At 42.0% G+C, this 26,056-nt stretch overlaps 1 protein-coding gene across 5 annotated transcripts in view; it reads right to left on the bottom strand.

Moving 5' to 3' along the window:
• The window catches only part of tll1 (tolloid-like 1), a 393,309-nt gene that overhangs the window by 27,164 nt on the left and 340,089 nt on the right, over positions 1–26,056 (bottom strand). For 4 of the 5 annotated variants that reach the window (XM_059964873.1, XM_059964869.1, XM_059964870.1 and 1 more), the window contains one exon: positions 11,501–11,714. The exons of the other annotated variant lie outside the window; for it this stretch is intronic. In XM_059964873.1, coding sequence (XP_059820856.1) covers positions 11,501–11,714 — 214 coding nt within the window. The remainder of the gene's footprint in view (positions 1–11,500; positions 11,715–26,056) is intronic. 5 annotated transcript variants of the gene reach the window in all.

Genomic DNA, 26,056 nt, shown 5'->3' with positions numbered 1-26,056 from the left:
CACTATCTGACGTTCTCTCTTCCCTCTCCTGACGGTCACCCATTTATCTGTAGCCTTGGGGTGACTACCTCCCTGTAGCTCCTGTCCATCACTGCTTCAACTTTCCCTAACAAGCCAAAGGCCATCGAGCTGCAGCTCCAGTTCCCTAACACGGTCTCTCAGGAGCTGCATCTCAATGCATCTGGTGCAGATGTGGCCATCGGGGAGACTGGAAGGCTCCCAGATATCCCACATCTGACATCCAGAGCAGAATACTGGCTCTGTAGACACACACCTTATTCTCTCAAGGTTTAAATAAGAAATAAGGAATGAACTTATGCACTTTCTTTTCCTCCATCTGTCCTTGTTGAAGCCTTGTTGAGCCAAAGCCTTACTACTCTGACTCAGACTACTCCAACGATGACCACTCCCACCATGACCACTCCGCTAAGCAGTACCTCTCTGTTATAGAGACTGGGTTTTCAAAGCTTCTCGCCTGACCTGTGCAGGAACATTTCTGTTGCATCTGTACAGTACCTCCAATCAACGACAGGATATTAATTTACAATCCTAACACATCTACTTTAATATAATGTGCAAAGGAGCTTGCTGCTTTTTAGACACTATATATTTCAAAAGGCACATATACTATCAGTAGTATGTCATCAAACTCTGATGTTCTGACACTCTCAATGAAGAAAACTTCAAGCTCTCTATACCGCTCTTCCCATTTACACTCTTCTTGTAACTACTCTAAACACTGAACTAGCACTATCTGGAAACTAGTGACTCACAAGCAATAAAAATAGCTCAACATCTAAATAGCTGTAAGCAATGTCCTGACATTGCTACTGTACCTGGATGACCAGAATTATTATCTGTTACAATAGTGCGTGTTACCGGTGTTAAGAGAATCACACTCCTTGTCAATGGCACACCTTCATTTTTCAAAGTATTGCTGAAGCATTATTAGTCTCCAATAAAAACAGCAAAGGATGGTGATTCTCGGTGGGTCATTTATGGAGGGAGGGAGGGAGAGGGAGAGGGAGAGGGAGAGGGAGAGGGAGAGGGAGAGGGAGAGGGAGAGGGAGAGGGAGAGGGAGAGGGAGAGGGAGAGGGAGAGGGAGAGGGAGAGGGAGAGGGAGAGGGAGAGGGAGAGGGAGAGGGAGAGGGAGAGGGAGAGAGAGAGAGAGAGAGAGAGAGAGAGGAGAGAGAGATAGCAATAATGTCACAGCTTCTATAGGGGGAAATGGAGAGTCAACATTTCAGGTGAAGACACTTCAGTCGAACTGGAGAGAAAGAAGGAAGTAAACCAATACAGAACAAGGGGAAAGGGAAGAGAGAGTGCTGCTGGATTGAGATGAGGGGGGAGTAATAGGCAAACAAACGAAGAGAATGAGAATGATGGGTGGGAGTGAAAAAGGGCTGAAGAAGATGGAATCTGAGCATGGAATAAAGGGAGGGAGCTGGAGAAAGGAGCCAATGGGAAGACAGTGCAAGACGTGAGCAGATTAACAAGGTGGGTGAACGGAGGCAATTGGAACAGTAGAGATCTTGCTCTGTATCACACTAGCTATTTCCCCTTCCTTTCTAGCGTTGACTTGAAACATTCACTATTCATTTCCTCTTTTGATGCTGTCCAACCTGCTGAGTTCCTCAGGCACTTATGAGTAGTGTTGCTCCACATTTTCAGCATCTTTGATCTCCTGTGGCTCTAATGTTACACCTTGTTCACTTTTCATCAACAATGCACAGTTGCTGAATTTTGTATTTAGTTCAGACTTCCAGCTTTCATAGCATTGTGTGTTTGCATCATTGGTCAATGCTATGCATGTTTCCTTGGCAGTACAGTAAGACCAGATCTGATAGTTATGAGATTCACTCTTGAATTAAATTCATATCCTGATACATCAAACAGAGCAACAAATTCACAACCTATTACTTAAGCAACAGGACCAAACAAATGGGTCAATCTTAGGAAAAGGAGATTTGAAAACAAATAGTAAACTATTACTTCTTTATAGACACAAGGGATTCTGCAGCTGCTGGAAATCCAGACCAAGATAGACAAAATACTACTGAGGAGCTCAGCAGGTCGGGCAGTATCTATGGAGAGGAATAAACAGTCGATATTTCAAGCTGAGACTTGCTATCGGGACTGGTAAGGAAGGGGGAAAATAAGCCATTTATATGTTTATAACATATCTTATTTGAAATGCATCTTGATATACATTCTGAATACACCATACAATCATAATATTTTACAAATACTGGAGCAAGTTTAACACTCTCAAACAGTATTATTTCTTTGGCACTATGTTTTCCATATCATAAACAAAATTGTTATTACCTAATTTTTTTAACCCTTTGTTCTTCTGCAGTTCAGTTTCATTTTGCCACAGCTCAATGTGGTAATGCCTACACACAGCAGAAAACTACCTCACCAGTGCAGACACCCAGATTGAACAGATTTCACCAATCTCCATTCATCTCCCTACTCAACCTCGAGTGCTGCATCCTACAGTGACAATTTGTAGAGTACGTCTCCAGTACTGACTAGCCAAGAATTTATAACTACCTCCTCGGTACTGATGATAGAAAGCTACAGCACATAAACATACCCTTCAGCCCATCTAGTCCATGCCAAACTATTAATCTGCTTAGTCCCATTGACCTGCAACTGGACCATAGCCTTCAAGACCCCTCCCAATCACGTACCTATCAAATTACTCTTAAATGTTGAAATTGAACCCGTATCCACCACTTGTGCTGTCATCTCACTCCACACTCTCACCACCTTCTGAGTGAAGGTACCCCCTTATATAGCTCACCTTTCACTCTTCACCATACCTCTAATTCTAGCCTCACCCAACCTCAGTGGGCAAAGTCTGCTTGCATTTACCCTGTCTATAACCTCATAATTTTGTATACATCTATCAAATTTCCCCTTATTCTCTTATGCTCTAGGCAATAAAGTCCTAAACTATTCAACATTTCATATAACCATATAACAACTACAGCACAGAAACAGGCCCCCTCCTGTTACCCTTAAACTTTTGCCCCCTAACTCTAAACTCATGTCCTCTTGTTTGAATCTCCCCTACTCTCAATGGAAAAAGCCTATCCACGTCAACTCTATTTATCTCCCTCATAATTTTAAATACCTCGATCAAGTCCCCCCTCAACCTTCTACTCCAAAAAATAAAGACCTAAATTGTTCAACCTTTCCCTGAAACTTAGGTGCTGAAACCCAGGTAACATTCTAGTAAATCTTCTCTGTACTCTCTCTATTTTGTTGACATCTTTCCTATAATTCGGTGACCAGAAACGTACACAATACTCGAGGTTCGGCCTTACCAATGCCTTGTACAATTTTAACATTACATCCCAACTCCTATACTCAATGTTCTGATTTATAAAGACCAACATACGAAAAGCTTTCTTCACCACCCTATCCACATGAGATTCCACCATCAGGGAACTATGCACCATTATTCCTAGATCACTCTGTTCTACTGCATTCCCTCAATGCCCTACCATTTACCATGTATGTCCTATTTTGATTAGTCCTACCAAAGTGTAGCACCTCACACTTATCAGCATTAAACTCCATCTGCCATCTTTCAGCCCACTCTTCTAACTGGCCTAAATCTCCCTGCAAGCTTTGAAAACCTACTTCATTATCCACAACACCTCCTACCTTAGTATCATCTGCATACTTACTAATCCAATTTACCACCCCGTCATCCAGATTATTAATGTATATGACAAACAACATTGGACCCAGTACAGATCCCTGAGGCACACCACTAGTCACCGGCCTCCAACCTGACAGTTATCCACCACTACTCTCTGGCATCTCCCATCCAGCCACTGTTGAATCCATTTTACTACTTCAAAATTAACACTTAAAGATTGAACCTTCCTAACTAACCTTCCGTGCGGAACCTTGTCAAAGGCCTTACTGAAGTTCATATAGACAACATCCACTGCTTTACCCTCGTCAACTTTCCTTGTAAACTCTTCAAAAAATTCAATAAGATTTGTCAAACATGACCTTCCATGCACAAATCCATGTTGACTGTTCCTAATCAGACCCTGTCTATCCAGATAATTATATATACCATTTCTAAGAATACTTTCCATTAATTTACCCACCACTGATGTCAAACTCTCTCTATTTTGTTGACACCTTTCCTATAAGTAAGAACTCTTCCAGTGTGATTAAATCTTTAGGTTGAATGGGAGAACTTAAAATATACTATGCTGTGGATGTCTATATAGAGTAGTTGTATTAAAGAGTGTGTGTGTGTGTGTAAATAAAATCACCAATGACCAGAGTAATATGATACATTTTTGAGTTGAGATGTATTCTATGTTGCATTGGAGTTTTTAGGTAAGCAGGGAGGAGTGTAGTGTATTTAATATTTCAGTAATATTTGAGTAGTATTCTGAATATATTATTTAATTAAGCATTCTTTGCTTGTTTACCTAATTCATTATGGGTTATATGTACCAAGTACAAGAACAGCATACGTCATTACATCATGTTATATGTGAACATCTCAAAGAAAAACGAAGTAAACAAGAATCCCGGGCTCCTGTGTTTTTCTTTCAATTAGTTTCTGAAGTTACAAAACCTAACAAAGAGGTACTTTCACAAAGTTCTGCAGAAATTTCTGACTATATTACTGACTTCCTGTGACCCTGAAATACCTGGAGCTGAGACTTAGGAAACACAATGAGAAGACTGGAGCTGTAAAATCCCACACAACTATAATGCAGGAGATGGACTTCCTTTAACTCTACCCTGGGGAAAATGTCCCTCACACACTAACTCTCCCTGCAGGACTGCTTTCATAGAACTTGATTCTCATTGGGGTATGCATCTCACAGACATGGACTTTCACTTGGGTACTGTTTGACACAGAAGCTCGCCCCCTGCTGACCGCTCTACACATACTGCGATACAAGTTCCATATATTGATGCTTGTGACTCCACGTTCATTCCAAATTCATTTACCATACGTCTTTTCTAAGTTAATCCATTAAGACAACTTAATAACGCTAATGAAGCTAGAGAGTTCATCAACATAACATACCCTTACGAAGTGGACTACAGACTTTGACCTCTATTTTTGGATTTAATGCAGGTATTATTATGTCCTTTATTTCATGAATAACAGACGTGAAGTACCTGCAGTTGATCAGAAAATACAACAAAGTACATTACATTGACATCATACCTCATTTGATTGCTACAATCTATGACTGAATCAAATGCAATTGACAGGTAAAAATTATTTTTGTCACTAGATGGCAGTGTAATCCTTCAAAATCGTTACCCACCAAGACTTTTTGAGGGTTCTGCGTTAGTAGGCCAGTCCACTCTTAATTGACAGAAGATTTAACGGATGATTTCCAACTTTTTATGTATTTGATTTCCTGCATTGGCAATATTTTACTTTTTATATATTTATCTGAACCAATAAATATAGTAGATTCCAATGAATTTAGACAAATTGGTACCAGTATATTTTGGCCCAATTATATGCCTGCCCTAAGTAGTCAAACTTTCATGGAAACAGTTAAAAAGGTACAAAAAAGATGAACTGAGTAGCAAGTTACATATTTGAATGAAATATTGAACAAATTAGAACACCAATAGTACTACAGTACTATAAAACTGTATGTTTGTTCCTTATAGTTATCGACAGAAGAATTCATCCAGTGTATGCAATGAATAAAATCAACGCAGACTAAAGCCTTCATAATGGACTTCCTTCATACAATGCCATCAGCGATTGTAACCTTCAAATCTTCATTTTCATTGCAACATTCAAGTTGATTCCAATACCATCAAATTCATTGTCAGTTCTAACTTGTTGAAGGAGTGAAATTGTTTCACTTTCATTCCTGGCCGTTTCTGGCATCTCCAAGCCTGAATGCTTGAAACCGCAGTGAGCAAATCAGTTCTGAATTGTCTTACTGCTTATTTCTCGCCAACTATCAGTGACAAAAGTCACTGCCTTTTGAACATACTGGCGCTATTTAAAAACTGTTCACTTGAAGCCCGGTGTAGTTTCTAACAGCCACACAAGTATATGTAGTTAATACTGGTTAGAACCATTGGGAATTGTCTCCTGTCCCAATTAAGTGGTGTCACATCCCAAATAAATGAAGTGAATCCCGCTAACTTTTTTCAGTTAGTTTTTATTTTTTTTAGAATTGTCCCAAATAAGTGGCTGCCCCAATAAACTGATGGCCCAATTAACCAGAATCCACTGTGATTAGTTTATAAAGCTGAGGATAACTCAATTGATTAACTAACTGATGAATAATTGTTGCACGTGAACTACAACTGTTTGATCAAAATGAACAAAAGCAAATGAAGATGGGTACAACTTGACCACTTCCATCTCTTCGGATACAATGCTTTGGGCTGATATAACACTAATGTTAAATAATGCTGAAAATTTAAAACAAAACTATCAACTGATAAGATGAATTTTAAAAACTACATTTTGCAAGTCCTTGGAAATTGGGTCTCATGGTAAAAATCCATTGTCTTGGTCAGAAAAGTCAGAATGAGTGTTCTAGGATAAAATTATCATAGTCAACAGAAATCAAAATAATATCAGACACCGCAAATCCCAAATCCCTCCTGCCACTTTCACCAAAACTTAAAATTATCTTTTTAATCAATCTTTCACAATTTGATGAATGGTCTTTGATATGGAATGTTAACGGTTTCGCTTTCCACTTCCTTTGCTGAATTTTGCCAGCATTTTCTGATCACATCCAGCGCTGTGAACACAGGTTGGGGTCCGTAGTTCACAAAGGATCATCCTGCTGGGATGTCCTTCCTTACATCAGCTTGTTCAAAGTCTTCTATTCACCAATGAGCTCCAGGAATTGCTCACCAACACAGTCTGAGTACTAAGGACCAGTCAGCCATACAGAACATAGAACAACACAGCACATTATATTCCCTTTGGTCCATGATGTCATGATGACCAATGCAAATTTACTCCACAGTGAATTTAATCCTTCCCTCCTACATAAACCAGAACTCTCCATGTTTTCTTACATCCATTTGCCTGTCTAGGAGTCTCTTCAATGTGCTTATTGAATCAGTCTCTACCACCGCCTCTGCAGTGCGTTCCAGGCATCACAACCCTCTGTATGGAAAGCCTACCTCTGACATCTGCCCCCCCCCCCAAATATTCCTTCATTCACCTGGAAAAGATGCTCCCAGGTATTGGCCACCGCTACCCTGGGAAAAAGGTTCTGGCTGTCAACTCTGTCTTCCCCTTTCACAATCTTATACATCTCTATCAAGTTCTCTCTCATTCTCCTTCACTCCAAAGAGAAAATCACTACCTCACTGAACCTATGCACATGAACAATTTTCACTAATCCAGGCAGCATCCTGATAAATCTCTTCTGTACCCCATCTAAAGCTTCTACATCCTTCATGTAATGAGGCAAATAGAACTAAACTCAATACTCCAGGTGTTGTTTGAGCAGAGTTTATAGAACTACCGCATAATCTTGTGGCTCTCAAACTTAATCCCTCCAACTACTGAAAGCCGAAAGACCATTGACCTTCTTAACCAACCTGCACAGCTATTCTGAAGGATCTATAGACATGGACCCCAAGATTCCTCCATTCCCCCACAATGCTAAGAATCCTGTCATTAACCTTGTTTCCACCTTCAAGTTCAATCTCCCAAAGTATCTCAATCTCTTCACACTTATCCAAATTGAACTCCATTTCTCCAACCAGCTCTGCATCCTGTCTCTATCCCATTGTAACCTATGACAACCTTCTACACCATCACCTTTTGTGTTCTCTGCAAACTTACGAACGCATCCTTCTGTTTCCTCATTTATAAAAATCACTAAGAGCCCGAAGAGCATCACTAGTCACTGACCTCCAGGTAGAACACGTGTCCGTCTCCTACCATTCTCTGCCTTCTGTGGGTAAGCCAAATCTGAATCCACATAGCCAAAGTTCCATGTCACCTCTTCAAAAAACCCAATCAGGTTCATTAGGCACGATCTGCCCCTCACAGAGCCATATTGATTATCTGTAAAAAAATCTGTACTGCTCCAAATGCTCATAATTCTAGTCCCTAAGGATCCTCTATAATAGCTTACCCAGCACAGATGCAAGAGTCACTGATCTGCATTTCCCAGGATTATCCTTATTACCTTTCTTGAGCCATGGAATAAATCTGCTATCCTCCAATCCTCAGGCACTACTCCCGTGGGCAGGCAGGACACAAAGACTGCTGTCAACAATGGCAGACATAATGAGACTATTTTGTGGTGACCACCGGATGACCATAATCCTTGAGGAATCGCTGCCAGACTACACAGTATGTGACGCTGTGATGACAGAGAATGTTCAGTCATCCTCAGGGGCCCGCGAGTGACCCACTGAATGTAGGCCCTAAGTTTCAAATGGCTCACAGGAGCTGGGCCAATGGAGAGCCCACCTGAGACCCTGAGCTACTCCAGGCTTTTAGGATAAATAACGTGTACAGTGATATTTCTCTCAGTGGTATATGCGCAATGTTGGTACAAACCTTCTTTCTTGACAACTTTAAGTTGGGTAGCTAGCTGGCACATTTCAGAGCAATATTCATGTGCAGTGGGGTGGTCTGTGAGCCATTTGTGTCAGGACAGTGGATCTCCTTCATGGGAGAATAGGAGTGAAGCAGGTGGCTGTTTTCCTGCCAATTCAGTGGCTTCAAATTCACCAGCTTCATGGTCAGTATACTTAGTTAACTCTTTTAATTGCTATTGTGCAGATTATGTCTTAAAGTGCCAAAATGGTGAAAGTGCACTGAATGGAAATGTAATATTTGACAGGGGCTGCGGTTATAGAGCATCAGTTATATTTGCATCACTCTCTTACCACAGCACACAGGATGGAAATCACTGTTGGTGCTTTTGCTCGATTAGAAGAGGAACAAATAAAATCTAATTGCTTCGACTGGTAATTAACTATGATACTGAAGATATCATAAAACATTGAATCCGAGCAGATTGTTAGGAGACTTTCGCTACTGCTGCTGTTGTGGTCAACGGAACCATGTTATTATCCAGTCACTACTTAACAATGAGCCTGAACAAGGCTGAAACTTCACTTTTACTTCCACGTCACTTAGAAAGAGTCCATTTCAGCTTTTTTAGTCTATTCAGGCTCATAGAACAATCCTGTTTCCTCCCTAAAACTCTCTGCAGCCGACTCTATCCCCAAATCCTGCCTCCAACTGTCAGACACCAGGAGCAATTTACAATAACCAATTAAATTACCAACCCACACTTTGTGACGTTGTGAAAATCCTGAGGGCTGAGTGAAACTCCACAGAGAGAAAATGCCAACTCCAAGTGGGCAGCCCCAGAGGCCAGGACTGAACGTGTGGTACTGCAGCTGTGAAGCAACAGCTCTGCCAGCTGTGCTACGCTGCCATTAGCTGTAAATAATTAAACCTTCTGCTGTTTTTAAAGTGTAGCAAAACTTTGTAAGTATCAGTCACATTCAACTCCACCATATCTGACCCAATTTACCATCAACTCCACAAACTGGTTACTTTGTATCTGTTCATTCATAGCTTTGCCACCCATTGAAAGTTAAAGACCATTCTTGACCTGCAAGGACCTGGATGATAGCCTAGAGAAGGTCAATCGTTGATCACAATAACCTGCCAGTATATCACAGGAGAGTGAAGCACTAAGAAAAGAGTTGGACATAATCCTCCTGTGAGGGGCAGGCAGCAAGCACAATCAAGCTGGAGCGCATAACCTTTCAGCTTGCCCATCAACGTACCTCAGCACGGGAGCCTGGGCACCTCTAAATAGCTGGAGTGGAAAGCCATAAAATTAAAAATTCTGAGCATGTATCAGGGTAGGTAGGATGTGCAGTTAAAAAAAAAGCAGCTGTACTTCTGTTGGTGATAGTATCAAAGGTATATACAGGAGAAAATCTGCAGGTGCTTGAAATTCAAGCAACACACACAAAATGGCTGAAAATCCAAGCAACACCCTTCAGGGCCCTAAACATTCCTTCCAGGTGAGGTGATACTTCACTTTTGAGTCTGTTGGGGTCATATATTGAGTCCGATGCTCCCGGCATGGCCTCCTGTATATCGGTGAGACCAGATGTAGATTGGGAGACCGCCTCACCGAGCATCTCCGCCCACTAGAAAAAGCAGGATCTCCCAGTGGCCACCCACTTTAATTCCACTTCCAATTCCCATTCCCATTCCATTATGTCTATCCTTGGCCTCCTCTACTGTTGCAAAGAGGCCACACTCAAGTTGGAGGAACACCACCTTCTATTCCGACCCAGCTCTTTAGTTCAGCACCCCACCTCCCGGTTTCACCTATCACCTTGTGTTTCTCCCTCCGCTCCCCTCTCCTTTTAAATCTACTGATCTTTTTCTCCAGTCCTACTGAAATGTCTCAGCCCAAAATGCTGTCTGTATTCTTTTCTTGGCCTGCTGAGTTTCTCCAGCATTTTGTGTGTGTTGCAAGTATCAAAGGCATATATTATAACTGGTTTATAAAGGTGAAAAAAGAGATTGCAAATTAAAGGACATAAATAAATGCCAGAGGAGTTGTTGTTGCTACAGTTTGGAGTTAAGGGTGGGAGGGAAGTAAATGAAGAAAACTGTTGCCATCGAAAGAAATACTAATGCCCAGAAGACACTCTTTGGCCAGAAAGGCAACAGGAGGGAATCACATTTTTTTGCATAGACAATTGTGATTTGGAATACACAAAAAGTGAGTGTAAGTAAGGTCAATCACAATGTTTTTGAAAGCAAGAAATTTCCAGGACTGTGGGAAAGAATGTGGAAATGAGATTAGTCAGAAAACCCTGTGATTATAAAGGGCCTAGCATTCTCCTCACTGATCGCCTTCTAAAGGAACAGCAACCTTAACATTACTGTTCTTTTTTTCCCAATTTATAGTAGTAGATTTTGTGTTACAAAACAGGTAATTCAAAAGGGTCTCCTTCAATCTAGCCTCATAATTTAATTATATAAGTCATCATTCATTGGGACCAGCAGTCAACAGGGAGAAGCTCACAGAAATTTGTCCTGTTTTAATATTGGAGGGCTTAACATAGTGGTAGCAACAAAAATAAGTCAGGTACTTCCAGTAAATATGGTGACTTTACAAAAAAAAAATCTAATTTCTGTGATTTAAATTTTCTTTCATTTGCATTTTGAAGAGTTTTTGGTCTATTCAGATGAAAGGCAATTCACCTGTAAAATGAACTTTGTTTCTCTCCCTGTGATACCACTTGACTTGCTGAATATTTCTTTCCAGATTCTACAGTCAATGTATTTTGCTTGCGCAGCAAAGAGGGCAGACGTCCATGTGATATTCAAAATGATTACTTCCCTCAATTACAGCTTGATATTTGGGGAAAATCTTCCAGTGTTGATGGAAACAGCTCAGATCTTTACGTATCACAGAAAGATGAACATCCCATGAAACTTACCAGTGGAGTGGGTGGCCTGGAAACCTTTTCTTTGCACCGATGCGTCTGAAACAAATCTAACAAACATTTTATTTCCAGTGGAGATGACAGGAGTTGGAATGATGCTCCCACAGAACCGTCCAAGGATTGCAAACTTATCAGTTTCTCCATCAAACACTTCCAGGTGATCATAAGCACATTCTTGGTGTTGCTCGATTTCAAATTCGTTGAAAGTCTGGAAAAACAAATGATGAAATATTTTCCTCTGATACATACATGTCCAGTTCAGTTTATTTACCTATGTCAACTATCATGTAGGTAAATATTTATTGTTGGGATCTGTAACATACATTTAATAACCAAGCTAACACACAATTTAACCAAGATGGAGACTGAGATTTTATCAAAGTCGTGGAGTTATACAGCCTAGAAACAGGCCTTGCGGCTAACCACATCCATGCTGACGCTTGAGCACATCTACACCAACCTCAACTATTCAGTCAGATTGTGACCTATTTCAAAGGTCACAAGTTCATTTATTATCAAAGTATACAACTCTGAAATTCTCCTTCTCCAGATAGACAAGAAACCAAGGAAAAAAAGAAAACAGCAACACTATCGTCGACCACCAAACTCTCCCGCACAAAATGGAACAAGTGCATTGGCCCCCAAGTACCCCTCTGCCTGCACAAAGACACTAACAAAACCAGGCAAAAAGAACATTGACCTCACTTCACCCAAGAAAAATTAGAAAGAATGGGTAAAAACACATAATATCAAAAAACTATAGCACTGAAAAGCGTCCATAGTCCATATCAATATATGCAGAAAGCCGTGGGATACACCCTGGCAGGCCACAAAGGCTCCCCTCTCCGGCAACCCAGCAACCTGGTCAGTGACCAGAAGGCAGGTAACCGGTGCTCACCTTCATTATTCGACTCGATGTTTCAATCTCCCTCACCGCGTTAATTGGCAAACAAAGGAAGCTTTAATCAGCAAAATGGAGTAAAACATCGGCTCGCTGCCTGCCAGAATCCTCTCAGAGACAGCAAAGCAATGATCTCCAAAAAGATCTCCAAATTGCAAGTCACAACCTCTACTGGTTCCAGAAACACATCCAAGATGAAAAACAGATGTAAAAAACATAAAAGAAATGAAATAAATGGTTCAGTGGCCTAGCTAGAAGATGTTGACTGTGGGAATGTTATACACAGATGCCATCTTGGTGGAAAGTTCAATTTGTCTGTTCAAATGCCTCTGAAGACTCAGCGTTGTAATTTATGTTCATGGCCTTTACATGATTTTCTCAAGCACTGAATACATTGATCACAAATTAAACAACATTTTGCTTTCCACCTATGTCTGTGACATGCTTGTCTCTTCAAAGAGAATTAACCTGACATACAAAATCTCTTACTTCAGTAGTCACACTACCATCCAATACCTTAGGGCTACCTGGTGGCTGTATTTGACCAAGTGGCGACTGTGTCCAGCTCAAGTGTGAATAATCAAACATTCCCACTTAGGGCTACAACAGCTGAAATCCAGAGTCATGGTATTTCAGTAAGTATCATCACTTTAAGACATTTAAAAACTCTAACGATCCTCAAAATTGATGGACCCCGGACTGCAGACTCAGGTTGCAAACGCAGTTCCCTTTTAAGAGAAAGGAAGCAAGGAAAGCAGGCCTGTCTAAGAGCAATCTTGAAAAGCAGAGCCCTTAAACCCCCACTCCGAACTATTCTGCTACCAAATGTACATGAAATGCCCTGGTTAAGATTTTTACTGCTGTGCTGTAGGTGTTTCTGTAAGAGCAGTCAGGTTCCTAAGGTAGTCATAGCCGAAGGGTGGTAGTGGGGACGAGCTCCCACTGCTAAACAAATGCTCTTCGTGGCGTGCATCTCAAACAGCCTCTGACAACCAAGTCCAGCTCCCGGCCTTCACATGTGGCATAGTTCTTATGCCCGGCAGAGCTGTTCTCACTGACAGGAGAAGGGGCAAAGGCGGGCCACTGGCACCTTAAAGCTGGTTGCCCCGGGCAGATGGGGCTCGTTAACCACAGATGGTAGCTCATCTAGGAGAGGGAAAACTCCGATTTCAAACCTCTGCCGCCTTGTGGCAATACCCGCTCGCAGGAAAGGCTTTGGGAGTAAACCCTGAGGAAAAATCCGGAGTCGGAGTCCCGAAAGCGGCTGACTGCCGTACCCAGCACCGACCGGCGCGGCAACTCCTGCGACGCTGCTGGCACCAAACTATATCGACATTCGTCGTTCCTTCGGACCTGTCGTCAGCATGGGGGGGGGGGGGGGGGTCCCACTGCATGGGCAACAGACGGATCTCCTTATCAACTCTGCCCTGGCTTTCACCCTGGAAAGGCCACTCCAGCTTCGCTTCATAGCGCCAGACAAACAAGGGAAGCAGCAGTTACTGGTTATAAGTCATAATGCTTGATTGGCATAGAGCAGTGGTCGCCAACCCATTGATCGCGATCAACTAATCGATCTTTGAGACTTTCCCAGTAGATCCCGAAAGAAAAAGAAAAATACACAAATACTGTTGAGAGATTGTTTCCGGGTTGCAGGGTTTTAGTTCCGTTCTTTCTGCCCAGTGCGCATGCCTGTAGCTCCCCCGCCACGCACTACACAGTGTACTTCAGTGTCCCCAACCACCGGGCCAGGAGGAAACAATGTGAGTCAGCTGCACCTTTCCTCATTCTCTATCACGCCCACTGTTGAACTTGAACCCACGTGAGGTCATCAGTCGCCTAAACGCAGTGATACCCTCGCGCCAGGGATCACTGGTTCGCCTCGCGCAGCCGGCAGGAAGTGCCGTTGCTACCAGCCCAGAGCACGGACAGATGGGCACTGCCTCTAAATCTGTTTTCCACACTGAATGTTCGTGGGGAACCTGGTGCTAAAATATTTGCAGACAACCTAATTTGGGCTCAGGGTTTTGTAAGTATCAGATCAGCTACCTCGCTGCGATCTACTGAAACAAACTTTTGTCGGCCAATAGATCCTACAAGGGGGGGCGGGCGTGCGTCCTGCCGCACTCCTCGCTCGGTCGGTCGCTCTCTCTGGACCGTGACCGCCGTGGCCCTGGCACAGGGACCTCTGGGTCCTGACATTATCCTCTCACCCCATCCACAACCAGCCACACCTGGCAAGGCGTCTGGTGGCGGGCAGCCGGGAGGCTGGAGTTTGGGCCTGGAGGCTGTCCGAGGCAAACAAGTCCTCAAAACTGCTTCGTCACCTTGAGTGCAAGCACCCTGCACTTAAAGACAAAAGCGTTGAGATTCTTCAGCAGAAAAAATGTGAGCAACAGGGACAGAAGCTAAGTGCTGAGAGCCGCTAAAACTACATTGCGGAATAGACTGGACGTAAGGCACCTGCTTCGAGTATCGCTGTATTCCCGTCGTGTTTAACATTCTCCCCACCCCCCACACCCCATTGGCCGGTCCGCAAGAATATTGTCAATATTAAACAGGTCTGCGGTGCAAAAAAGGGTGGGTACATTATTTCTACTTCCGGGTTGTGGGGTTTTACTTCCGGTCTTTTCTGCCCTGGTGCGCGTGTGTGTAACTAATCGATCTGGGGTCGATCTCGCCTTTCACTAAGGCTGAGGTAGGGGATCTTGGGCTTAAAAAGCTTGGTGACCACTAGCGTAGAGCTTGGCGCTGGGGTTGCTTCCGACTATGGGAGAGATCATCACATTTCACTGGACAGCTACCGCCCGCCTCAAGCTGGGCAGCCCCCAGCCAATAAGGTGCTGTCCTGCCACAGGCAGTCTTCCTCATTGGGTGCATCAGGATAATGGATTATTCCACGAAAAGCTGACCGTAACTACTGCACCAGACAAGAAAGAAAACAAATCGAATAAGACAACACCCTTCAAGTTGGGATGTTGGAATGTCTGCACAATGATGACTGGACTTGACCAAAACCTCAAGGATATCGAAGATGCATGAAAAGCAGCGGCATTAACAATGAGCTACTAAGGCTCAAGGTAGATATAGTTGCCCTACAAGAAACACGTTCGGCGGATTCAGGTACACTGAAGGAAAGGGACTACACATTTTTCTGGCAGGGAAGAACCAAGACAAGCCCCACAAGCATGGAGTGGGTTTCGCCGTTAGGAACTCCTTGTTGAAAATGGTGGAGCCACCAGAAAATGGATCAGAACGACCTATGACTCTCCGCCTACACACCAGTCATGGCCCAGTATCCCTCATCAGTGTGTATGCCCCTACCTTGAACTCCACCTCTGAGGCAAAAGACATGTTCTACGACAAATTAGAAGCTGTTGTCAGGAATATTCCCAGTGATGAACACCTCGCACTCCTTGGTGACTTCAACACCAGAGTGGGAGCTAATAACGATTCCTGGCCATCTTGTCTTGGCCACTTAGGAATTGGCAAAATAAATGACAATGGACAACATCTGCTGGAGTTCTGCTCCTATCATGGCCTGTGTGTAAGTAACTCCTACTTTCAGACAAAGTCGCAGTACAAGGTCTCATGGTGACATCCACGGTGTAAACACTGCCACCAACTAGACATGATCATCACCAGGTGCTCTTTCATCAACTCTGTACTAATCGCCCGCTCATACTGCAGTGCAGAGTGCAATATGGATCATGCTTTAGTATGCTGCAAGATCAAACTACATCCGAAGAAAATCCACCACTCCAAACAAACTGGAAAACCTGGCATCAACACAACAGAGATGAAACAGTCAGAAAAGGTTGACCAGTTTGCCAAGTTGGTACAGGGTGCTATGGCTACCTCCTCACAAGGAGACACTACAACAGAACAATGGTCATACCTTCGCGACACCATCCACGAATCAGCACTCTCTATCTTTGGAAGAGAGACCACAAAGAGCAGTGACTGGTTTGAGGCAAAGTCCAACATCATGACTCCTGTCATCGAAGCCAAGCGTGCAGCTCTCACCATCCGACCAAACACTCCAGGCACCTCGAGCTGCCAGAAGCAAAGAGCAACAGACTGCAAGGCAGTGCACCAATGAGTACTGGCTCCCGCTCAGTGAGGACTTCCAGACAGCAGCTGTGACAGACAACATCAGATCGATGTATGATGGTATCAAAAAGGCCCTTGGCCCATCGCAGAGCAAGACAGCACCCCTGAAGTCATCCAGCAGTGAAATAATCACCGATAGAAGCAAGGAACGCTGGGTAGAACACTACTCTGAGCTCTACTCGAGGGAAAATGTTGTTGTTAGCTCAGCCATTAATGCCATCAATTGTCTACCTGTCATGGATGAACTCGACTCCGAACCAACCATTGAGGACCTCGGCAAGGCAATTGACAGTCTGGCCCCAGCGAAAGCTCCTGGCAATGATAGGATTCCTCCAGACCTGATCAAACACTGCAAGAGCTCACTCCTCCAACCTTTACACAAGGTCCTCCGTCGGTGCTGGAAGGAAGGAGCCATACCACAGGATATGCGTGACTCCAAAATCGTCACTTAGTACAAGAACAAGGATGATTGGAGCGATTGCAACAACTGCAGGGGTATCTCCCTCCTGAGTACTGTTGGCAAAGTCTTTGCTCGTGTAACTCTGGCACGTCTACAAACTCTGGCAGAATGGGCCTACCCCGAGTCCCAATGTGGTTTTTGTGCAAGGAGGTCAACTGTCAACATGATTTTCTCACTCCGTAACTCCAGAAGTGCAGGGAACAACAGAAACCCCTCTATGTCGCTTTCACCGACTTGACCAAGGCATTCAACCTCGTCAGCAGGGATGGGCTCTTTCAGATTCTCCTCCAGATTGGCTGTCCCCCAAAACTCCAAAGTATCATCAAGTCATTCCACGATGACATGAGGGCTACTGTTCAGTACGATGGCAGCCCTTCAATATTCGTAGTGGAATCAAACAAGGATGTGTGTTGGCCCCAACATTATTCGGCATCTTCTTCCCTCTGCTTTTGAAGCAAGCGTTTGGGACGTCGACAGAAGGCATTCACACCACGTCTGACAGGCGGGAGGCTGTTCAACCCTGCGTGCCTGGGAGCAAGAACAAAGGTGTGAAAGATCTTTGCTGATGATGCTGCTATAACCTCGCACACCAAACAGCAACTACAAACTCTCACTGACCACTTCTCTAAGGCATGCAAGGACTTTGGGCTTACCTTCAGCCTAAAGAAATCAAATGTCCTTGCCCAGAACGTAGTGGAGACACTAGTCCCTATCATCAACAATTACGATCTAGAAGTGGTCCACAAGTTCACGTACTTGGGGTCGACCATTAGCGACACTCTCTCCCTCGATGCTGAAATCAATAGGCGTATCGACAAAGCAACATTGATCCTCGCTTGACTCTCCTCACGGGTCTGGGAGAATCCAAAACTCGCTACAAAGACCAACACTGTCGTGTACAATGCATGCGTTATCAGCACCCTCCTATATGGTAGCGAGACTTGGACCATCTACTACAAACAGGAGAGGAAACTCAATAGCTTTCACCTGTGCAGCCTTCGCCACATCCTCGGCATCACCTGGAGAGACAAAATCCCAAACTCAGTCCTCTCCTGCGCTGGACTTCCCACAATATTCACGCTTTTAAGACAATGCAGACTGTGCTGGCTGGGCTACGTCTGTTGTACGAAGGTTGGTAGACTGCCAAAGGTCATCCTCTACGGAGAACTAGCAACAGGCAAGAGGAACACTGGTAGACCCAAGCTTTGCTTCAAGGACCTCTGCAAGCGTGGCATGAAAGCCTTAAAAATCAACACAGAATGCTGGGAGGATACAGCAGAAGACCACAACAAATGGCAACAAACAGAGAGCACAGTGAACAGTGGACAACAATTCCACGACGTCCTACACATGCAGCAACTGTGGCAGAGCCTGCCATTCCAGAATCAGCCTCAATAGCTACAGTCCACACTGCTTGACAAACCAGTGACTACCAGAGGCGCAGTACCCATGGTCGACCACGACCGTCAGAGGCCACACACACAAGAGCAGTCTGTCCTGCTTTCAGCTTGTTTGGGTTTGAGCTGAGATACGAAGCTTTGACGTTCATCATAGGAATGTGCTGTCAGCCAATCAAGGCAGTGGAATTGGGAGAAGGCCGTGGAGAACAATAGGTTGCAGTTTTTTGTTGGCAGGAGCTGGGTGAGGGAAGATGGCTGAAGATACCGTCCCTATTGCAAAAGGTGCTTTTATGCGGATGAATGATTTCAAGGAGGAAGGACCAACAGTCCCATGGGAGACCCATTTGTTCGAGATGGATTGTGAGCAACATTCGGAAGGTGGTGTGTGCTTTCACACTGACCGAGGGCCCAGTGTATGAATGACAGACAAGGTCAAGATGAGCTCCAAGTTTGACTATTTAAAAGTAATTTTTTTTCTTTCATTTAATAACTGTTTGCTTAAATTAACATTCTTAAATATACTTTATTTTAATTATATCCAGTGTACTATCTGTTATTTCTTGCCAGGGGCAGTAAATCACAGAGCAGTTACACAGACCGGGGTTTGGGTGAGTGAGACATCCCAACCTCACGGATTTGGTGGGACAAAGTTGTACACACCCTCAACGTACGAAGCCTGATAAAAGGTGGATTTCTTGCTGTGGAATCCTCGTTAGCAAGGGGCTAATGAGCCGGTTTTTTCAGAGACACTTAGCAAAAGGGGGTTTCATAGAGTCTCTGGAAAATAGAACTGAACACCTCAGAGCAAGATTGCAATACTAGAGGGACATCAGGGACTGCTGTGCACTTTGCTTCATGGAAACACGGCTCACTGCCACCATTTCAGGCACAGAGCTGCAGCCAAAATTCATCCATTTTATCTACCGAGAGTGCTTTTTGCCATCATCCTGGTAGTGGTGTACACTCCATCTCAGACCAAATCAGGCAAACACTGGAGGAGCTGAGCACCATGACCAGTAGTCACAAAACAGTACAGCTGATGCCTTCCATATCTTTTCAGGGGATTTCAACAAGTCTCTGAACAACTACACCAACATATCACCTGTGGAAACAGAGGAGCCGACAAACTTGCCCAGTGTTATCCCACAGTCAAGTGTACCCCACTCACTACAAAAGGGCAAAAAATATACCAGTGCCCAAGAAAAGCAGGGTGAACTGATTCGATGATTACTGCCCAGTTGCTCTCACATCTACTATGATGAAGTGCTTTGTGAGGTCGGTCATGGCTAGAATCAACTCCTGCCTATGCAAGGACCTGGACCTGCTGCAATTTGCCTATATCCACAATAGGTATACAATGGATGAAATTTCACTGGCCTTGGATCATCTGGATAATAGCAATACCTACATCAGGCTGCTGTTCATTGATTACAGATCAGTGGTCAATACCATCATACCCTCAGTACTGAACAACAAGCTCCAAATCCTGGGGCCCTCTGCAATTGGATCCTCATTAGAAGACCATTGTCGAATAAATGGTCTCCATAACTTTTCAAATTTAATAGAAGTCTCAAAAGTACCACTTCTAATTTTTTCTAAATTTAAACATAACATAGTTTGAGAGAACCAATTAAATACAGTGGGAGGATTAATTTCTTTCCAATTCAACAATATAGATCTTCTAGCCATCAGAGTTAGAAATGCAATCATTCGACGAGCAGAAGAAGATAAATGCAGTGAGTCCATCATTGGAAAACCAAAAATTGCGGTAATAGGATGAGGTTGTAAATCGATATTCAAAACCGCAGAAATAATATCAAAAATATCTTTCCAATATTTCTCCAAAATTGAACAAGACCAAAGCATATGAGTTAAAGACGCAATTTCAGAATGACATCTATCACAAATAGGACTAATATGAGTGTAAAAATGAGCTAATTTATCCTTGGACATATGGGCCCTATGTACGACCTTAAATTGTATTAATGAATGTTTGGCACATAACGATGATGTATTAACTAATTGAAGAATTCTATCCCAATTCTCACTAGAAATACTAAGACTAAGCTCTCTTTCCCAATCCTTTTTAGTCTTATAAAGAGGCTCTTTATACATATTATATACATATACATCATATGATGTAATATGACCCTGTGCCAAGTTCATTTGATTTCCCAGCTTTTAGCTTATGTATTTTGAGAGGACCGGAAGTGACGGCATTGATGAATACTTATTTTTGTGAGATATTATAAACAGCCCCCTTTTTTTTCTCTCTTTTTTTTGCTTCTTTTTTCTTTTATATTAGTTATTAGTTATTAGATTAGATTAGCTAGTTTTGCATTATATATATTTTTTTTTCTTTCTTTTTTCTGTTTTCTTTATATCATATATTATGAAATATTTAGACTTAACATGTTCATACATATATTTTATGGCCTATGTCTTGGTAAACTCATTTATATTGTAATTATTATGTATGTTTTTTTCATATGTAATGGAATTTGTATGTTGGTAATTTCTTTATCAATATATCATTTGTATTCTGTCCATATTACTAATATTAATAAAAAGATTTAGAAAGAAAGAAAGAAGACCATTGTCAGTGCAGATCGGAAATAACCTTCCCTCCTTGCTGACAATCAACACTGGCACACCACAAGGATGCCCACTACTCAGCTCTCTCCATACCCATGACTGTGTGGCTAGGCTCAGCTCAAACGCTATCAATAAATTTGCTGATGACACAACTATTGTATAGGAGCGTGAAAGGTTGAGTGGTATTGCACCAACCTTACACTCAACATCAATAAGCCCAAGGCATTGATTGTAGACTTCAGGCAGGGGAAGTTGAGGGAACACACACATGAATCTTCAATGAGGGATTAACAGTGGAAAGGATGAGTGGTTTCAAGTTCCTGGGTGTCAACATCTCTTAAAGATCTATCTTGGGTCCAACATATTGATGCAATTACAAAGAAGCCATCAGAGTGAAATTATTTCATTAGGAGTTAAGGAGAACTGGTATGACACCAAAAAGACTCTTAACAAATCTCTACAAATGTACCAAATGAAGAGTATTTTAACTGCTTACGTCATTGTCTGGTATGGCGGGACCACTGCACAGGATCGGAAAAAGCTACAGAGAGTTGAAAACTTACTCACCTCCATCATGGGCACTAACCTCTCCAGCATTTCTGCTCTTTCTGCACTACTTATTATATATATATAAGACTGTATAATATATAAATCTGCAAAACAAAAAAAATCATGCCATGGGGTTGCCTATGATATTAAATCTGATTCTGATTCTATTTGCCTGTACTTTTGTTCTTGACTATCACACAATATAACAAATGAGGTATAATTAGTCACTTTAGGTGCTCATATTATCTGGCTATTTGATTGAAGTGCAAATAATTGATAGTCAACTGCTTGTTTTGATGAATCTTTTCTACATAGCTCAGTAACCTGCTCATAAAGCAAAGAAATGTGACCCTTTTTCAGAGGCCAGTTGTCACAGATGAATAAGGCAGTTTGTGCATGGGCTTTATGTAATTTGACCTTTATAGCAAGATTTAATAAAATCTCTTTAAAAATCCTCTGTGGCTAAATAATTAAAGTTTAAGATTCAATTACTGTACATCTAAGTCAAATGAATTCTTTCAAAAGTGACGTGTATGAGAGATCTTTTTTCACACTCTGTATTACAGATTATTTCCTCTCAAATGGCCTAATTTCTTAGCTTTGTGATTGACCACAAATTATGTAATAAATGAATAACCTTCAAACTCTCAATACTCTTTAATTTAGTTCCCCCCCCCCCCCCCTGTCCTGGCACATTGCTTGATCATTTGGCTATCAAGAATATAATGAAGTGAAAAGGGAAGAAAACTACAGCTCAATAATCACAAACTGATTTGTTACTTATTTGCTTAAATAGACAGAATGAATCCCATAATGGGCAGTTTCCTATTGTCTTTTTGCCAAAGAAATCATTATCCTAGGTACAAGAATGATATGGTTTCTGAGTTTTTTGAATAGAACACTGATTTAAACTTTTAGTAATTATGACATAGTTATGGTTTTTGGTAGTTGAATATATTTTCCCTGTTTACCTAATTTATCAGGCAGAAAGCCATGCATTCATTCGATGGAAGTAACAGCTACCAGTGCACCCAATACAGCTTCCGTGTATAATGTGTAGGAGCTGGACCATTTTTAGCCTAGGAAAATGGCTCACAATCATTTTCTTGAAGGTGGTTATGGTTGAACAAAAATATTTACTTAACTTGTGATGCCTGCACCTTATAAATAAATAAATTCTTCTTTTCTCTTAACTACATTTCCCATAATATTTCACAATTCTCCTGACATCCAAATAATCTTGCAGACTCAGTTACAGGATGTATGTGAAAAGCACAGAGAGGGCCTCTGCTGCCACTTTTTAAAAATATTGTTGGTTTTTGGGTTATGGGGAGCTAACAGCTATCCACATATAATAACAAGTTCGGATCCACCATGACCACATTGAGGTATGAAGGAGTGTTCTAGCCAGTGCTCCTTCCATTTCTTACATTACTGAGTATCGCAAATTCGCTTTCCTATCCATTCTCCATGCCACTTGATGAACAGAAAACTACCAATTAACAGCTGAATATCTACACTCCTCAGGTTAGAAAACTCCAAAGATTCACAATCTTCAGAGTGGAAAGCAATTTTTTCCATCCCCTTATTACCTGGATAACCCCATCTCCTTGTACACTTGCCGAGCAATTCAATTCCACAATCGAGTGGTGGCTACACACTTCGCTTCTGAAATCCAGTTCCACTGATTTGGTTTGCTGCTACCAGCAAGGGATGATTTTTCTAAACAAATATACATCAACACTGAACTCTTACCCCAGGACAAACACTTACACATTCCAATGTGGTGTTCTAAACTTTTAGTATTTTAATTTCAAAGATCTTCCTTTAATTGCCTTTAATCTTCTGAATTCCTCTTATCAAAAATCAATCCAAAGAATATTTATTGTATCCTCTTTACAATATTTAACAGCCTACCACAAACTAAATATTCTCTTTTAAGTTTCCTATTACAGTGGTCAATTACACACCATCTGTCACCTCCTTGTTGACTCTCTTAGCCTGTCTATATCACATGCAACTTCTTTGTGCTCTCCTCAGATCCTAATTTCCCACTTGATTATTTCATTATATTACTTGGGTGCCTTCTTTAAACCAGCTAAATTTAAACTATGAACAGTTCTTTCTTGTGTTGGCTGCCAATTAAACTTGCTAATCAAAATGACCGACCTCCACCTTCTGTTTCCCAGACACTAATCAAACCTCAGTCCGTGCAAACGCATTGCAACCAATTACATAAACTTCCAATGGCCTCATTCTGCTGCTGTGTCTTCTGCTGCAAACCTCTTATCAGACGCGCTTCAAAAACCCAAGTATATTACATCCACTGATTACTCGTAAGTGCATCATTAATTAAAACTTCGCAATACTCTTAACAGATGTGCCAAAAAGAATTTTACATTTGGGGAATTTAGCAGCGATTCTGATGGATCAAAATAAACTCATCTCTTCAATTTCCTCTTTTAAAACTAGAGATGTATGGGATCAATTCCTTTATTTATCCAGCACCATTTCTTTCCTAATATTAATTACTTCTTTTCCTCCTTCAGTCTGATAGGAGTGGAGACTACCCAGACGGTATATGAGGTGTTGCTCCTCCAACCTGAGTTTGGCCTCATCATGGCAGTACAAGAGGCCATATATGGATATATCTAATGGGAATGTGAAGCAGATTGGGGGACCGCTTCATCGAGCACCTTCGCTCTGTCCACCACAACAGACAGGATCTCCCGGTTGCCACCCACTTCAACTCTGCTTCACATTCCCATTCGGATATGTCCATACATGGCCTCCTCTACTGCCATGATGAGGCCAAACTCAGGCTGGAGGAGCAACACCTCATATACTGTCTGGGTAGTCTCCAGCTCCTTGGTATGAACATCGAATTCTTCAACTTCTGGTAATTCCCTCCCTCTCCCTTCCCCCATCCCACTTTCACTCTGTCTCCTCTTCCAGCTGCCTATCACCTCTCTCATGATTCTGCCTTCTTCTACTATCCATAGTGCTTTCCCCTTAGATTCCTTCTTCACCTCTCCTGCCTATCCCCTCCCTGTTTCCCCTCCCCCACCCCTTGATCTTTCCTCTAATTGGTTTTTCACCTGGCACCTTCCACCCTCTCCCCACCTTCTTTATAGGGCCCCTGCCCCTGACTTCTTCAGTCCTGACGAAGGGTCTCGGCCCGAAACATTGACTGTTCGTTTCAACGGATGCTGTCCGACCTGCTGAGTTCCTCCAGCTTGTTGTACGTGTTGATTAAGAGGATGGAACATGCTGACTCTCAAAGCTTCCAAATAAATTTCAGCAGATAGCTGAGCAAAAATCATCTCTAGCACTGAAACCTCAATGGTTGAAGGAAAATTCAACAGTTACAGCTGAAACTTCCTTCATCTACCTTCCTGCTTCCAATCAAGTAAAGATTTTGTAAATCTAAATGATATATGTTTGAAGCAGGAATATAGATTAAGGAAATGCTGAAATTTCCTTCATCCATTGAGACTTCAGAGCTATATGGAATTGATGAAGTAGAATTGGTTTTTGATTGCTTTGGAAATAAGCCAGTACAGACACAGTGGGATAGATCTTTACTTTAAACACCTGGGTAGAAGACCCATCTGTAATAAACACGCCCCATTCTTAACTGACCAAATGATGAGGATGTGAATTCATCAGCAAATGTCAAATGATCGCTTGCTATAATTATTTTATAATTTTGTATATTCTGGACTTTTGTGATTTGAAATTCATTGTTATTCATATTTGTTTATTCCTAATCTTCTCCCAAACAACATATACTATCACACCCTGCAATATATAATTATGCACCCTATACATTATCTTCAAAGCAGCAATTTGTCATCAGAGCTAATTGACAAAACTGCCTTATCTAAATGAAATATTCTCAATTTAAGAGAGATATCAAAGAGTTTCCAAATATCAAATAATTAAAGAAAATGATTTGCTCTAAAATAATTGCCTAAATTCACTCTCCTTTCTGATTATAGTGAGTAATTTGAAGATTAATTGTTTAATCTAAAACCTTATTTCTGTATTGATTATCTCAAGTATCTACAGTTTGTTTTGCAATTGCACATGCTAAACTCATTCAGAATGCCATACTGCATTCTGTTTCTGTTTGTATGGAACTATTACTATGTGCATTTGTTTAATTTACATGCTTTAATTTTACTATTTTGTGTTACAGGAACATATCAAATGACCAGAATTTGACATCAAATACACAGTCAAAGAATAAAACAGTAGTGTGTAGATCAATAAACAGAGTTGATACATCAGATAAACTTGCAGCAGGTCTTGCTAAGAAATATCATTTTGAATGAATGAACCCAGGGACCCCTAGTATGGAAGCAGATGATCAGAAAATGTGGCATCCTCTGTAATTCCAAACACCAGTGGAACTTTACAAATGAGTGCCATGATGATGATTCTGGACCGCGGGAGCAGAAAATCGTAATGAAACTTGGTTATTGAAGAAAAAAAATAATAAAAGCCAGATAGCTTTTGTTGAGATCACACAA

The sequence above is a fragment of the Hypanus sabinus genome, chromosome 3 (genome assembly GCF_030144855.1).
Source record: "Hypanus sabinus isolate sHypSab1 chromosome 3, sHypSab1.hap1, whole genome shotgun sequence".
NCBI classification, from domain to species: domain Eukaryota; kingdom Metazoa; phylum Chordata; class Chondrichthyes; order Myliobatiformes; family Dasyatidae; genus Hypanus; species Hypanus sabinus.
The sequence above is the reverse complement of the archived record's forward strand: the minus strand, read 5'-3'. Positions and strand labels throughout refer to the sequence as shown.